This window comes from Colobus angolensis, unplaced genomic scaffold (genome assembly GCF_000951035.1).
Source record: "Colobus angolensis palliatus isolate OR3802 unplaced genomic scaffold, Cang.pa_1.0 Scaffold311, whole genome shotgun sequence".
Classification (NCBI taxonomy): domain Eukaryota; kingdom Metazoa; phylum Chordata; class Mammalia; order Primates; family Cercopithecidae; genus Colobus; species Colobus angolensis.
In genome coordinates this window covers 1,133,750-1,151,358 of record NW_012116389.1, presented here as the reverse complement: position 1 = coordinate 1,151,358, position 17,609 = coordinate 1,133,750, and the positions used below count along the sequence as shown (strand labels likewise).

The following is a 17,609-nucleotide window of genomic DNA, read 5'->3' as shown; positions in this document are numbered from 1 at the left end:
TTATGTAATGGCCTTCTTTGTCTCTTTTGATCTTTGATGGTTTAAAGTCTGTTTTATCAGACACTAGTATTGCAACCCCTGCTTTTTTTTGCTTTCCATTTGCTTGGTAGATCTTCCTCCATCCCTTTATTTTGAGCCTCTGTGTGTCTCTGCATGTGAGATGGGTCTCCTGAGTATAGCAAACTGATGGATCTTGACTCTTTATCCAGTTAGCCAGTCTGTATCTAATTTATCCATTTTTTAAAGACCAGGTATTTTGGAATCCTCAGAAATCTTGCCTACCTCCTAGTTGCAAAATCTTCTCTTACATTTTCTCTTAGAGCCTTTATAATTTTAGCTTGTATGTTTAGATCTATCATTCATCTGAAATTAGATTTTGTATATTGTGTGAGGTAATGGTCAAGGATCTCTCTTTTCCCCCCTATTTGGATACTTAGTTTTTCCTTACCCTTTTGTTGAAAAGGATTTTTTTCTGAAGAATTCCTTGTTGAAATTCATTTGACCATATAATTGTGGGTCTGTTTCTGGACTCTGGCATTAGAAATATCTTCATGAGCGCTTTTGTCTTAAAGAGATAGATCCTTCCTATCTCTGTTTACTGAATCAGTGACTCAGTAGCAATGAACACCCTGAGTACTCAGACCATGGTCTCTAAGTACAAATTATCATTGAACGAAACCAGGGCTCCTTGTAGAAGCATCTAATGCCCAGTCAGAGGCAGGAATTCTATAATATGAACTCAGGGCATGTTATTATAGCAGAAGCAAGGATACTTTCAAGGAGCTTTTCATGGCCAAAGGTAGAACATATTGAGCATACAAATGAATAGTGACTGAAATCAAAACTCATAATATATATTATTTAAAAATCCAGTATATTCACAATGATGCTACAAAATGAATGCATTAGTAACTTTTGGTAGTTTCTGTCTTCCTCTACCTTTCCCACTTCACACCTTGTTTTTCTTTGGTAGTTGCTAACACTCCAAAATCATTGTTCTGAAAGTGGTAAATGACAGGAAAGAATAAACATTTATCTTGCCTTTTCTTTTCAAAATAACAACCCTTGAATCCATGGATCGGTTTTAACATCACTAAGACAAATGGTATATCTTTCCAAATAAGATGCAACAGGAAATCCAAAGAACCCAGCCCCAGGTATTATTGCCAAAGGAATTGAACCTGAATTAAATCAAGTCTCTAGGTGCAATTACCAATTTACAGGACATGAAGGGATGTAGGAACAATTCTATGAGAAAATCTACAAGAAAACTATTCTAATTTATCTGACAAATAAGTGGCATAAAAAATTGTAAGTAGAGGAAGAACTTTTAGACATTAAAGGAGACTTAAGGTCCATGACCAAATGGAATTTGCGGAGCTGCTTTGCATCCTGATTCATAGAAACTAATTATAAAAAGATAATTTGGAGACAGTTGAGGAGTATATTAAAAATACATTAATTTTTAAAAGTGGCAATGGTATTATAGTTAAAAACGAGTCTTTATGTGTTATACTATACAGAAGTATTTACAGGAGAAATAAGATTTTTTCTGGTATTTGCTTTAAAATGCTTTTCAAAAGACAGATAAAATAGACACAATATTGATATTGTTGAAAAGGGTAATGAAGGTTCATTTTGCTGAACTGTCTCATGACTTTGTTTTCATAATAAAAAATTTAAACACGAAAAACATGCATTTTGACCCTGAAATGAAAGTTCTAGCTATGAAGAACACTGAAAATATGCCTGAGATCAGCTTCTTTTTTTTGGTTTTTTTTTTTTGAGACGGAGTCTCGCTCTGTCGCCCAGGGTGGAGTGCAGTGGCCGGATCTCAGCTCACTGCAAGCTCCACCTCCCGGGTTCACGCCATTCTCCTGCCTCAGCCTCCCGAGTAGCTGGGACTACAGGCGCCTGCCACCTCCGCCCGGCTAGTTTTTTGTATTTTTTAGTAGAGACGGGGTTTCACCGTGTTAGCCAGGATGGTCTCGATCTCCTGACCTCGTGATCCTCCCGTCTCGGCCTCCCAAAGTGCTGGGACTACAGGCTTGAGCCACTGCGCCCGGCCAAGATCTGCTTCTTAAAATCATATTAATGGGTTTTGCTGGCATTATCACTGTTGTGAAGATATATTTTTATCTCATACTTCATTTCTAATCTTATCTGAGAACCTTCCCTTGGGAGCTGATGACTTCAGTGTGTAAAATCAGAGCTTGGCATTTGTTGCCTGTTTTTTACACAGTAGACTGGAAATACTTTCTGTCCCAGCAGGCATTTGATTGCATTCATTCTTTGCACTCCTTCCTTGAAGACTGAATGAAGATCAAGAAGAACATTGATGCCCACTAGCTGTTTACTCTGCAGTAAGCAGTATGTAGATGGGTGCTCTGGGGCCCACCTCTGCCTCCTAAAGAACTGTATCCTTCTTTGCGGCTCACAGAGCTGGACTCCACCAGTGCTCACCCCTTTTACCTTTGACTGTCTATGTGACATGTCACAAAGTCATCAGGAACTCCCAAATGAAAAACCTGTTCTCTTGCAGTGTATATTTACCAAATACTGTGTTTTCAAGCCCTGCTAGTCTGTCTACAGCTCACAGATGCCAAGTACTGATTCTTAGCCTATACATGGATGATGCATTGTAACTCTAAGGAGTATGTCTGCTGGTGCAGTGCACATGCTGTAATAATTGCTTTTCTGCACTGTGTATCATTGATGATGTGGGTTATCAGACCTTGTCATTTGATAAGGAAATTTTGACAATAATTCATTCTACTTTCAAGTGTGTTTATTTTCAGCCTTGAAACTCAGTTTTGTTTTTGTTTTTGTAAGCATCTTAGCAGTTGTGTGAGACTTATACCTTTTTTTTTTGTTTTGCCACAGGAGGTATAACTTTGAATGATGCGTCTATCATTCTATGTCACTGCCTTTAGTGACAAAATTAGTTCACTTTTGTAATCTGATAATTTTGTGATAATTTTGCATTTGTCAGGAAGACTGTATTGTTTTGCTGGAAGTGACAAGGTGCACTGTATGGAAGAGATGCCAAAACTTATATGGCTGTGCTTGGCTGAGTTTCCATTCCGTTGATCATCTGGATTAGGGACAAGTAGATTGCAGGTCCAAGAAAATGTAGCTTTTAATACACATTAGACTTCCTTGCCATGCTTTTCGCCCATCTGTGTGTGTAAAATATTTATCTTAGAGTGTTCACTTTTTTTTTAAAGAACATCTGAATTTATGCTCTACTGGTCCCAAATTTCTCATTCATCATTTAGGTTTATAACATTATTTCATGTTGTAATTTTACTTTTGTTGTACTTCATTTTTGTGAATTCAAAGGGTAACACTATATAATAGAATAAAACTGTCAATTTAAATGTAACAGTAACACCCCAAAATGTGAAAATGTATTTATTGTAACAGACTGTGTCAAACTAAACATCAGTAAAGACCAACCACACTGTCAATATGAGGTTTGCAGAGACAAAGGGATGGCGCCTGGTAATTTCTAATTTTCAAATTTCTTGTAATTAATCTTACATTTTTGGACTGCATTATCGAAATCACCCAGTTGCTAGATAGACCAGACCACTGGGTCCACTGTGGCCCTTGCTCATGCACTGAAGAAAACTGCCTTCAAACAAGAATCTGGGGACAGTTGCTTTCCTTCAGTGTCAGGGAGTCCTCAGACCCTGTGAAGCCTGCCCATGTAGGATGGTGTTTCTCAAGCTGTGGTTTGGCACCTTTGCGTCAAAATCACTTGGGGGGGAACTTCTTTAACAAGTATTTTCCTAAGCCCCATCCCTGACTCCTTAGCAGACTCTCTGGGAGTGAGGCCTGGAAAACCTGCATTTTAAACAACTTTCCTCAGTGAATCTGATAAGAGTACAGTTTAAGTATTGCATTGGGTGTATGCGACATTGAGCCAGAATGCCTCTCTTTTTGGTTCATATGACACATTTGTGTACTTAATGATGAGGTTTTTTTCTTTTCCTTTTTTACCCTCAGGACTTGTCAGTCACATCTGTAACCTGCTCACTGAAACTGCCACACTCTGCTTGGATGTGGACAATAAAAACAACAATGAAATGGCAGCTGCACTGCTCTTTTCCCTGCTTGATATTTTGCACAGTATGCTGACCTATACCTCCGGTATTGTACGGCTGGCTTTGCAGGTAGAGGATCTGTTTTCCTGTGTCTTGAGCAGCCCTACTCCATTTCATGCTTCCCTTTCATTCTCTTCTTTCTTATCTTCCTCTATTGTGTCTTTACTTATTTAAAAGAACGTGTCATTCTATAGAGTATGTCTTCCGAAGAGTCATCTTTGGGTGACCAATGTCAGGAACAGAGAATTTGATCAAAATCTTCAGAGAAAGAAGGAAAGGCCTACTACTAAGCAAAGACTTAGCAAGCATTAGCTGGGAAACCACTCCTGACCAAGGAGAGCATTTGCCTTAGGCACAATCCTATTTTGGCCAAGTAGTTTGCAGCCTTTCATGTACTGAGGTGGCTCTCCAGTTCCCCCTTAGCAGGATAGGTCAGCTTTCTAGGAATAATGGATTGAGGGTTTGTGTACATACACATGCATATGTGTGTTTGTAGACACATATACATACATATGTAACTCATAAGCTCAACTTGCTTTCCCTTCTGACTGATACCATGGACTTGTGAGACGGTTTTGAGGAATAGAGGTGTATTCAGTGGCTATGGAAAAAGCCAATTAGCCATAAACTGTAACCTGTATTTACTTAGCATCATACTGTAAGGCAGGAAGGAGATGTGGTTTTATAGAGTATTTTCCTATGCCTGTTTTATTTAATGCTCTAACCAACGGAGTCAGCTGATATTTAGATCAAGTGACAGGGCCAATGTGAATTTATTGTTATCTTTAAAATCCTGATACAATTGCAAGAGATGTATATCAAATGGTAGCATCCAAGCTTGGATAGACGCAGAAGCTAAAGTTGAAACCAAACTGTTTTGATACCTTGCCAAAGTCACAGTAGTAGAGCCAAGAATGAATCCCTAGACCCCAGGATAGCCTCTGTTATTCATCATTATGATAAATGGTATCTTTTATCCATAGTTAAGCTGGTCAAGTATTTAGCTTGTCTAATGTGATTTAATAAATCCAAGATCCCCTCAACAAATATTATTAGTTACTATGTATTTAACCCAAACTGTAAAGCGAGTAGATTAATTAAAAAGCCATGGCCTTTGAATTACCTAGCTGCTTTTATTAGCTCATTTATAAGAATTCCAAATTAACAGTAAATAATTGTTACATACTTAAATAATCCCTAATTATGTATTTCTCCTATCTTTTCCTCTCTGTTCTATTAAGTTTCTCTTCAGAGAATATGGTTTCTTATTTCAGTTTCCATAGTGGTAGTTTTTTGTAATTCTTTGAGATGTAGATGATAGTTATTCTTACAGGATACCTTGATGGTAATCTGTAAAAGATTTTCTTCTAAATTATAGACAAAAAAAAAAAAGGATCAGAAGTTAAAAATCTTCAGAACAATAAAAATTCTGTTTTTTACTATAAGTGATTAGGTAGATGTTCAGGGATGTTGTAAAAGGAAACTCCTTAATACAAAATATTTTTGGATTTTCTATTTCCAACTTGTTAGTTTCCCAGTAGATCACTGGTTTTTTTTATTGTTTTTATAGTCTTCAACACCACTGTACATTTTACTGCTATCGTCTTTCTAAATCATCCCTCATAATATCTGCCATGTATTGCTTTTGGCCTTGACCACTGACTTTGATCTCCATGACACCTGGTGTCAATATGAAGGAGGAGTCGTCCTTGAGGCTGAATTAGGTGAAAGAGTTGAGAAAAGAAATGGAATGTGAATCAAAGACACATCTGCCTTGAAACACTGAGCCATAAGTACTTTCCAAAACCCTAAGTCACCCCTTCCATTTATAGACATACTTCTCACACTGGAGATTCTTCTGCACTTGAAACCTATATCTACTTCTAATAGGAGCTTCTTTAAAGTAGAAAAATTGAGAGAGGCCAGTGTTTAAAATTATAATGATACTTAGATTCACAAAGCACTTTTCCAGGGAGGAGAGTGGTATGATGCAAGTATGTGTATGGGGGAGCAAAGGCAGGCATGTATCAGAATCTCCATCAGAAGTTCAGTCCCTACCCACTACCTTCCCCATGATTTAGAACTGGTCCCTGTTCACCTCTGAATGTTATGTATAAAAGATTATGGAGGCAGAGACAAAGTGCCTGAGACTCACTGGTGTGGTGGGGACATGTGGGTCGTGCAGGTTGGAATGCCTTAGATTCAAATCCCAGACATACCACCACCTGTATGACCTCGGGCAAGTTACTGCACCTGAGTATCAGTTTCCTCATCTGGAAAGTAGATGTGATCACCACTCTGCTGGGTGGTTGTGAGACTTCAATGGGAGAATAAAATATATGTAATTATGTATAGATGTAAAGTGGCATACATATACCTGGCCCAGTGAAGGTGACCAATAAGTGGTTACTGTATCATGAACAGCAACAAGAAGAAAGGTTCTTCCTTTCTTGTTTACAGGGGGCCTCCTGTGGGCCATGACTTTCTCATTTCTAAGTCCTGGTGCATGGAAGAGCACTCAGTTCATATTTACTGACTAACTCCTAGCAGGCTTATGAGTTATTTTGTACTTATGAGCCTAGCATAGGGCTAGGCACCTGTAATTTCAGCAGGAATCTAGGGAGAAAGGGTGTTAGCTCTCAGGAAGCTTACAGGTTAATAGAGAAGACTGTCAACATACAAATAATGAAGCAAGTCTTCATCTTATTGCATGTGTGAAAATGCAGCCATTGAAGGGTATTACATGCTGCAGAATGAATAATGAGGCAGGGGACCAAACCCAATTTTGAGATTAGGGAGGGCTTTTGTAGGGAAGACAAATATTTATTATTCTACTTCAGGTCACCTGACTTTCCGTTCTGGGCCTTGTTTATCCTTTCTGAGGTGGTATGGGGAAGCTTTTTACATCATCCTCCTGATAGTAGGACCATTAAACTGCTGTTGATTTGCAGATACATCAGTATTGTTGAAAGACTGTAATGTGGCTACTGAGTCTTCCTTAGTCTCACACACACATAAAGGCTATCCATGATTGGGGGCTATTTTGGGGGCTGTCTATTTTTAGCATCTCTTATAATTATCAAATCTGATTTCTTTACGGCCTTCCCCTTGTTAGCTTTCACCATGAGCTACCCTCTGCCTGGTTGTTGAATGCGGATGAGATTTTTCTGTCATAGCCCATAGTCCTGATAGTTTCTCCCTTCCTTTGAAAACTTCAGTGACACCTCATTATCTATAACGTTCCAACTCTTTGCCAAGACATTCAAAGGCTTATACAATCGAGCCCCAGGGTACCTTCCCAGCCCATCTGCCTGACCTCCATGCTGCCCATACCCCAACCAGTTAGTTGCGCTGCCATCTTGTAAATGGATGCTGTGCTTGTCCTGTGCCTTTCCTCATGAAATTTCCACATGTGAAATATCTGCACTCCATATGACTCCTAGTAAACCCTGTCCCCACCATCCAAGTGATGAAGTCAGTTGTGACATTATCCTACTTCCCTCCTTCACCCAAACTGTATTTCTACCTCTGTTATAGCAGTTTTCGTATTCTGCCTTAGCACAATTATTTGGAACTTGTCATCTTTGTAGTTAAACCATGAGATCCTAGAGAATAGGGACTGAATCATATTCATCTTTGCATTGTGGACGTGCAACGTGATGGTGTTTGGGGAGCACAGTAAGTGTTGAATTGAATTGATCGGAGCTACACCATTGACAGTTATGCTCCGCCGTGTGCTGAAACCTGCTGGAGATATAAAGACAGGAACTGGGTTGGGCATGGTGACTCATGCTTATAATTCCAGCCCATTGGGAGAGGCCCAGGTGGGCAGATCACATGAGGTCAGGAGTTTAAGACTAGCCTGGCCAACATGGTGAAACCTCATCTCTACTAAAAATAAAAAAATAAATTATCCAGGCGTGGTGGCACACGCCTGTAGTCCTAGCTACTCGGGAGACTGAAGCAGGAGAATCACTTGATGAACCTGGGAGGCAGAGATTTCAGTGAACTGAGATCATGCCACTGCACTCCAGCCTGGGTGACAGAGCGAGACTCCATCTCAAAAAATAAAAATAAAGGCTGGGCGTGATGGCTGACACCTGTAATCCCAACACCATGGGAGTCTGAGGCAGGCGGATCATGAGGTCCGAAGTTTGAGACCAGCCTGGCCAACATGGTGAAACCCCATCTCTACTAAAAATGCAAAAATTAGCCCGGCGTGCTGGCGGGGACCCATAATCCCAGCTATGTGGGAGGCTGAGGCAGGAGAATTGCTTGAACCCGGGAGGCAGAGGTTGCAGTAAGCCGAGATCGTGCCACTGCACTCCAGCCTGGACGACAGAGCAGGACTCCATCTCAAGAAAATAAATAAAATAAGACAGGAACTACTTGAGGAATTAACTGTCTCTTGTTCTTTATAGATGCCTTACCTCTGTGTATGTTTAGCAGACCTCTATTGATTATCTACTTCTGTGTGCTAGATTCGTGTAGCAATGCTAGATGTAAGAGAATTGTATTATACATGGCCTGTTTTTTTGTTGTTTGTTTGTTTTAATGCTGAGAAGCTGTCTTCTGTTATCTCATTTTAGGTAATGCTGTATTGCTATTTAATGTTAAATATGACTCAGAAATTGACAGGCCACCCGCCTCGGCCTCCCAAAGTGCTGGAATTACAAGCATGAGCCACCACGCCCAGCCCAGTTCCTGTCTTATATCTCCAGCAGGTTTTAGCACACAGTGGAGCATAACTGTCAGTGGTGTGGCTCGGATCAATTTAACACTCACTGTGCTCCCCAAACACCATCATGTCGCACTTTCGCAATGCAAAGATGAATATGATTCAGTCCCCACCTTCTAGGATCTCACGGTTTAACTAAAAGGATGACAAGTTTCAAAGGAATGTCCACTTCTTTAGTTTGATATGTTTAAGGCTACTAAATGTATATTTCTACCTAAAGTTCTTCTTTGAAGTCAATATTCATATACCTAGCAGCTTGCTCAATATGACCACCAGAATTCCCCGTAGACCAAAGCCGAACTCAAGATCTACCCCTCAAATCCATTTCCCGGCCAGCAAGCCCTGCCCCACTCACCCTGCCATGCAAACCAGAAACCTGGGAGGCATTCTTGAAATTTCCCTCTTTTTTATATCCCACATCTAATCTGTCACCAAATCATGTAGATTTTACCATACATATCCAACTCATCCAATTGCCTCTCTCAAACCTTGTTGCTACCACCCTAGCCCAGGCTAGCTTCCTCTCTTGCCTGGGCTATAACAGCTAGGGGATTGCTAGGAGTGGGGTAAGTTCACACACAGCAATGACAAAAGGGAGTGAGTTCTGGAAAGGGGTCAGTGGGACCAGAGGCAAAATCAGAGGACCTGGATGGAGCAGACAGTCATGGTGTGGTGACAGGGACACCGGCCCTGTACAAGATGCACACAAAGGGTGGGAAATCCAGGAGTTGGGAGGCCGACATGAGGGAGTCTGATGTTGCGGAATTGGAGAGAGGCTGAGATACAAGTCAGGCCTGGGCCTTTGCATTTGATTCTGGGGGCTTCGGTGTTTATCGCTGCATCCAGGCAGATGTCCTTTTGTTGCACAGAGCTTCCTTTGTGGGCCAGTACTCCTGTGGGGAGAGTGGAATTTCTAATGTCTTTCTTTTGTGCCACCTCTCTGTTGTGCAAAGCTGCAGCATTCTCTTTCTTCTGGAACTCTTGGCAGCTTTGCAAGGAGGTGGCCACATGAATGCTGCTAGGCTGGACCGATGTTTCTCGGCGACTATGACGTATGACTATGTAGATCTTGGAGGATCTGGAGGACTGGGACATCCTGGTGGAAAAAATCCCACAGTGTTTCTTGTGCTGTGGCCCCATTTGCTTGCTTATGTGTGTTTGGAAAGGAGGCACCACACCCCTCACTGCTGCCTCACTGCTGATTTGCAAGACTGCCTTATCTCTCCCAGGAGGAAATCAATCTGCTCTAAGGGATAATGTGGTAATATTCCATATCAGATAATGTTTCAGAGGTCAAGGGATCAACGGCCAAGATAAAGGTTCAGGCCTCTTGGATAGTGCTGCACATTTGTTTCCTGAAAGGAACTTCTTCGTTTCTGATAAAGTCAGTCAGGGAAGTGAGAGGCAAGCTCCAAGCTAATGATGACCCTTGTTCTCCTTACCTGTTGAGATGTGCAGGTTGTTAAAAGACAGGTGTCCGATTTTCAGTCAAGTTCTTCTGAACCAAAGAAAACGGGCAACTGAAATTCTGTCCATAGGCCAGAAGCGCAGAAGGAAACTACGCGTTTATGAAAAGGGCCCTGGAGTCCAGGTTAATGACTCAAGGCAGGGCAGCCTCCGGCCTGCTCTGTTGGCTCTGGCAAAGGTCATTATTGAAAAGTGGTTTTGTTTCTTCTGAGTAAAAGTGAAAACAGGAAGAGTATATACATATTATAGCAAATGCAAAAAATAATCCATACCATTTTTCAATATAAAATTACTCATCTCTGTGATAGAAGTCTCCTTTGGAACTAGATAATTCTATAAAACCCCTGGGAGAAGACACACAATGTAAAAACCACTCACTCATTTATTTTCATTGCCATTTAAGTCTACACATTCACAGGAATGTAGACCTGTATTTGAAGCCTATTCATGCAGTGATATGTTGGACAAATATTCTAGATGTTATTTGAGCATATGTATGCAATATAGAGAAGGAAAGCACAGCAGAATGTACTTGGTATGTATCGTAATGTGCATAAATATGCTCAGAGGAGATTAGCATTTGTGACTTGGAGTCAGCTTGGGTTTGGTTCTCTGGCTTTGTCATCCATTATCTGTGAGATGTTAGACAAACGACCTAGCTTCTCTAAAGTTCATTTTCTTCAGGTCTTAGGATGGTTAAGATAAAGTGCTTTTGGCTGGGCGCGGTGGTTCACATCTGTAATACCAGCATTTTGGGAGGCTGTGATGGGTGGATCACGTAAAGTCAGGAGTTAGAGACCAGTCTGGCCAACATGGCAAAACCCCGTCTCTACTAAAAATACAAAAACTAGCGAGGTGTGGTGGAAAGAGCCTGTAATCTTAGCTACTTGGGAGGCTGAGTCAGGAGAATCGCTTGAACCCAGGAGGCAGAGGTTGCAGTGAGCTGAGACCGTGCCACTGCACTGCAGCCTGGGTGACAGAGCGAGACTCCATCTAAAAAAATAAAAAAAAAAAGATTAAGTCCTTCCCCACTTTCCCCACTGCAATATATGGTACATCACCATTATTCCTCCAGCAGCAGCAACCTTTGTAATTCCTTTATCTATGTGCTGTACAGAGGTCAGCCTCTGTAGCCTGAGCTGGTGGCAGTGGCAATAGCTACACTCCTTGTGTCATAACAAAGCATAGTATCTCTTCTGGGGCCTCCATCTATTCCATCCCTGGGAACCGAGGTAGAATGCTTCCTCACCCCCTTGTGTCTGCCAGACAGAGCGGTCCTGTTTCCTTTAGCCAAGCTGACTAATCACCAAGACTGTCTTTCATTTCTCTTCTCCCTGTTCCAGGCCCAGAAGTCTGGCTCAGGAGAGGACACTCAGGCTGCAGAAGACCTGCTGCTGCTCAGCAAACCTTTAACAGACCTGATTAGCCTGCTCATTCCGCTGGTAAGAGCTCACCTGTATGTCTTTTGGCGCGTTACTGAAATTGAAGTAATTGTATTTGAATTTCATGATCTCTTGAGTTTCTGTGTTATTTTCATTCCCTTCAAAACTAGAGCCAAAAGAACTTTCAGAAGATTATTTGGCCTGGAAAACTAAATCTCTACTTTATTTTAAAACCAGGTGGCTTACTTATTTAAATAGATGTTTAGGTAAGGCAAAATCTCAAAAATCTCAAATCTAATTACTTTCTTAATGAATGTGAGGTAAAAAATTCAACAAATGAATTATAAGAAGAAAGAAGAAATTGCTATGGGAATCAATTTATTTTCAAAAAGATATTTTAGAGTTTGACTTGGCATGCAGGACTCCCCCAGAAATGCAAAAGCACAGACACAGACCTAGGGCACACCCCCTCAATCTCAATAGAAATGGAATGAAATAAGCAAAATTAAATAAAAACAGGTAAGACTATACAAGACCATTGAATATACAAAAAGAGCTCAACAGAAATTCAGAGTTTGGACGTATTAAACAGTTTTAGCCTAGCACTTTGGGAAACCGAGGTGAGTGAATCATTTGAGTCGGTGTTTGAGACCAGCCTGACCAATATGGTGAAACCCCGTCTCTACTAAAAATAAAAAAAAATTAGTCGGCTGTGGTGGTGCGCACCTGTAATTCCAGCTGCTCGGGAGACTGAGACAGGAGAATCCCTTGAAACTGGGAGATGGAGGTTGCAGTGAGCCAAGATCATGCCACTTCACTCCAGCCCAGGTGAAAAAGCAAGACTCCATCTTGAAAAATAAAAACTTTATTTTTTATTTATTTATTTATTTATTTTTTATTTTTTCAAGACGGAGTCTCGCTCTGTCGCCTGGGCTGGAGTGCAGTGGCCGGATCTCAGCTCACTGCAAGCTCCTCCTCCTGGGTTCACGCCATTCTCCTGCCTCAGCCTCCCCAGTAGGTGGGACTACAGGCGCCCGCCACCTCGCCCGGCTAGTTTTTTGTATTTTTAGTAGAGACGGGGTTTCACCGTGTTAGCCAGGATGGTCTCGATCTCCTGACCTCGTGATCCGCCCACCTCGGCCTCCCAAAGTGCTGGGATTATAGGCTTGAGTCACTGCGCCTGGCCTAGAAAAATAAGAAATTTTAAAAACTGTTTTAAACATATCATTTCACTGCCTACAAAACTTCCCAGTCTTTAAAAATCAAATTATTGTTCCTAATTATTTTTAACTTTATATTTTTGCTAATTCTATCATCTTTAAAATTTTTTTTTATTATTATTTTTTTTGAGACGAAGTCTTGCTGTCTTGCCCAGGCTGGAGTGAGGTGGCATGACCTCAGCTTACTGCAGCCTCCGCCTAGCAGGTTCAAGCAATTCTCCTGCCTCAGTCACCCAAGCACCTGGGATTACAGGCACCCACCACCGTGCCTGGCTAATTTTTGTATTTTTAGTAGAGACGGGGTTTCACCATGTTGTCCAGGCCGGTCTCAAATTCCTGATTTCAAGTGATCTGCCCGCCTTGGTCTCCCAAAGTGCTGGGATTACAGGTGTGAGCCACCACGCCCAGCCTAATTTTATCATCTTTCTAGTTAAGAACATCTAGTTACACTTTCTTAAATGGAATTTTTCTATGATATCTATGTTCCATGGAATTACAAGTTAGAAACTACATGGAAGATGAAATATGAGAAATAAAGTGGAGTGAACAATTTCAGTAATAATGCAAGACAGTATTGCATGCAGAGTTCATGGGCATGGGCTCAGCTTAGCTCTACCACTTACCAGCTGTGTGACTTTGGACAAATATTAAGTAACAATATTTGTTACTTACTTTATTGATGCCACAGTTTCTTCGTCTATAAAATGATGTTAGTAATGCTAATGAGATCATGAAATTATTTTGAGGATTAAATGAACAGTACCTGGCATATAGTATATGCTCAATAAATAATAGCTGTATAAAAATTGATACAGGCCAGGTGTGGTGGCGTATGCCTGTAATCTTGGCACTTTGGGAGGTCGAGATGGGAGAATCGACTGGGTCCTAGTATTTGAGACTAGCCTAGGCAACACAGCAGGACTCCATCTCTATAAAAATGTTTAAAATTTGGCCAGGTGTAGTGGTGCACACCTGTAGTTCTAGCTACTTGGGAGGCTGAGGCTTGAGGATTGCTTGAGCCCAGGAGTGTGAGGCCACAGCCAGCAATGATGACATCACTGCACTCTAGCCTGGGCAAAAGAGTAAAACAGTGAGACCTGTCTCAAAAAAAAATTAAGTTAAATTAAATTAAATTTTAAAAAATTAAAAAAATACACAACAATTTCACCACTGTTAACCAGTGTTGACAATGAGCTAGATTCTATTAGTGCTTTACCTTTGATCTTATTTAGCCCTTCTTTCCTTATGACATAGGCCCATCCTTACCTTCCAAATAGGTACCCCAAAGGTTAGAAAGGATAAAAATACAAGAGAGCTCGGTGTCTGAACTCAATGTCTACATTTTCCCTACCACCATTCTCCTTGGCCTCTGGATTAACTGCAAACACGTTAAACTCTTAACTTTATTCCATATTCGGGAATAGTCTCACTGAAATACAGTCTTTTGATTCAAAAGCCATTCTGTTTTGGCTGTTTTTAAGTTTTGGAGGTCTTCATGAATGGAAGATATTCCTAGCTCAAGCATGGAGTCATTTCCAGATGCATTTTTCATAGTTTAAGATATTCTGAATGGAGGCTACTTTTTGCCTTTTTATCTCAAGGATGATGGCCTTTTTGTCCATTTGTGACAAACACATAAATGGACAAAAATGCTTGTAGACTTCACAAAACATTTTTGTTTAGGAAGCACAAAATATTTTACACTTCTATTTTATGTAGTTATATCTAATTAGCAGAGTTAATTAGGAAATAGAAATGATTATGCCTTCAAAATACGAGGAACACCAATACAGAATAGCTCTGATGAACCTGGGTTTGCTTATATTCCTTGTAACAGCTGCCCTGATGACACTGTTTAATTGCTGGGTTTGAGTGATTGGATTTAACTCTCAGTAGAAAGAGAGTAGATACTCCCATCTCCTCTCCTGGAGGAATCTGCTTCTTTCAGAATTGTTTGTTGAACAGGTGTCTATTCCAGATAATCTAACAACCCAAATACTGTAGGCCATAATGAAAAATCCCTGGATGGAGCAGTAGTTGAAACTTGAAATGCAGACTTAATTGTCTACCCTGGAGTGGCCTAGGTGCTGCTTGGGGAGCTTTCTGGAGGTTCTGAAGTAGATGAAGAGCAGAGAACCCGGAACTTGGAACAGATAGGTGGCTCTCTGTAGGCCACAGAGGTCTGTTAAATAGGGCAGTATGTATCTACCAAGTTCAAAATCAGAAGGTTCCCCAGAAGGCTGACTTTCGGAATTCCAGTAATCAGGGAGGAAGGTGAGTATAGAACATAAAATATGAAGGTTTTTGTTGGTATTTGAAGATTTTGCATTTAAATATTTATTAGCATGCTTTATGTATTCTTCTCTCACTATTCTTCTTCCATTTTTTATAAAATTTAAACACAAGAGGGTACCACCTTGGGCTCTATATTTAGGCTGACACCTTCCCTTTTTATTTTTAATTGCTTGATATTACATTGAATCACATAAAATTGCCAATATCAGATCATTTGGGGCCTACAAAAGTAGCAGTTTCATTTGGTTCAACCTTATAGTAGGAATATGACAATTTATTGGTCTGTACTACCAATAGTTCCTGAAATTCATATAGCACTTTTTTTGTACATGGTACTATCCCCTAATTACTTGAAATGGAATATTATATGATTCTGGCCAGAGGTTCCCAGGAGCTGTGGATTTTGAGACAGAAATCCAAGAGTGAATGTCTGGCTCTGCTGCTGCCCACCTGTGTGATCTTGAATGGGGCACTCTTTGTCTCTGAGCCTGAGGATTAAATGAGATGATACCTGGGAGAAATGATCAAGTGTCATTTCTCGAAAATTTCCCCTTAGATCACATATTATATCTGATTTTTAGCCTTATCATCTGCTTGCTATGATTTGTTGGAATAGTCTGTTCTGCCCTCATAAAGTGCTCCTTTTGTCTCTCTCACCCAGCGAACCTCTGATGCTACCCCTCTGCTCAGTTTAGGATTCTTTATAAGATGAATCTTGGAACCTTCTTTATAGACATCCTCCCTTGTGTTTGGAAGTTCCTTCCAAAGGCCCCCTCTTGTTCCCTGTTTTTTTCCAGATTGTCCTCTGGTTTCTTACCTTGAATATTTACATATATAAAAGCACAGGGTCCAGTTTCCTTGAATACTACCCACTGCTTTGAGGTCTTCCCACCTTTCTCCTGGAATTCTGCTGGAGCTGCAGCTTTCACTGTTCTGCTTAGAGCCCTGCAGCCCAATGTTCAGGGCAGGTGATTACCCAAGGAATAAAATTGTCCTCTGAGTGGTTTTTCCCAGCTCTTTGTGACACTGAACTGTTACTTGTAACTTGATCATAGTTAGGTTCTAGTGTATTGACTAGACGTATGCCTAATGTGTGTGGGCTGCATTGTGTACAATATATACACATTTCTCATTGGAACCATTAGGTTTAAAAATGGCCTGTGACAAGAACACTGTCATATGTCTTCTCTGGGCAAGATTAACACACATTTATAGCTGTGTATAAAGTGAAGAAAAATAGTAATAAGGCTATTGAGGACCTAAACTAGAGCACATACAGACCAAAGATAAATTTTACAGTGGTTGTTAAAAAATGTAATAGGTTACAGAATGAGGTGCTGGAATTGCTTTCCCGTAGGGAAAAATAAACATACTTTCAGTTTTCATCTGACTTGGATAATTTTGGAAGCATTTGGCCTAAAGGCAACAGAATGAACTTGTTAGCTTTTGAGGTTTTTTCCAGATATGGTCCTATGAAAGTAAACCTACTTATCCTTAAGAGAATATGAAACCTGTCAACCTATAATTTATGACCTGTATTTATAATATACACTGTAGGAGAGCCATGGTGAAATGTTTATGTAAGACGGTGATTCTAAGTCTATTTTGACAATCTGATTATTCTTGATTCTCTTACCATAAAAATGCCTAGACTTGCTTATATGCAGAGTTCTGCACGTAGTTCACAATTTCAGAGGGAACTTCAAATTGGTAACCATAGTATAAGATATGGCTGATATAGGATATAATAAGTTGACTGTGTCTCCTGAAGGAAAGATAAAGCACAGTTAATGTTTGACCAAAGTGTTTTATTACTGGAAAAAAGAAAATGAGAAGCCCAACTATATATTCTAGATAAGTTTTTAAATTAGATAGTTAATTATGATAAGAAATTATGCTACAGCCTGCTTGTCCCTCAATTAAAATAGATATTTCCAAATTTATAGGAGGTATTATTTTAAAAATATTCTTTATTATATATCAAAGATGCCAGTATTTGGACTAATTTATATCATTCTGTTTATTTCACCTGAATCGTGTGTGCCTTTTTTGGCCACTGAAAAGATGTTCCTCGACAGTCCCTTTAGGACCCAGTCCTCACCTGGTGTCAGTGTGGCTATGCTAGGTAACTGGGAGACCAAGCTGTCACCTGAACATCTGATGATTCCTATCAATTCATGTTTCTGAGATCACTGTGCCAGTTTTAAAAATAGGTAAATTAACATAAAAATAAATTAAAAATAAAACACAATGTAGGAAAAGTCCATTTCTGTTTTCCATTTTTATTACTAAATTTCTTCCTTTCACAAAGTATATGAGCAGATTTTTCTTTTCAAATGGTGGTGGACTTGTACTTGCCTGTTCTCCTTGTCTTTCCTGCTGACTTCACGGTCAGTGG

The 17,609-nt window shown here is 40.2% G+C and overlaps 1 protein-coding gene across 1 annotated transcript in view; it reads left to right on the top strand.

The window, feature by feature from the left end:
* Positions 1–17,609, top strand: part of ULK4 (unc-51 like kinase 4) — a 728,320-nt gene that overhangs the window by 507,556 nt on the left and 203,155 nt on the right. Inside the window, exons 33-34 of the mRNA XM_011950984.1 lie at positions 4,012–4,178; positions 11,658–11,756. Of these exons, the coding sequence (XP_011806374.1) occupies positions 4,012–4,178; positions 11,658–11,756 (266 nt within the window). The remainder of the gene's footprint in view (positions 1–4,011; positions 4,179–11,657; positions 11,757–17,609) is intronic.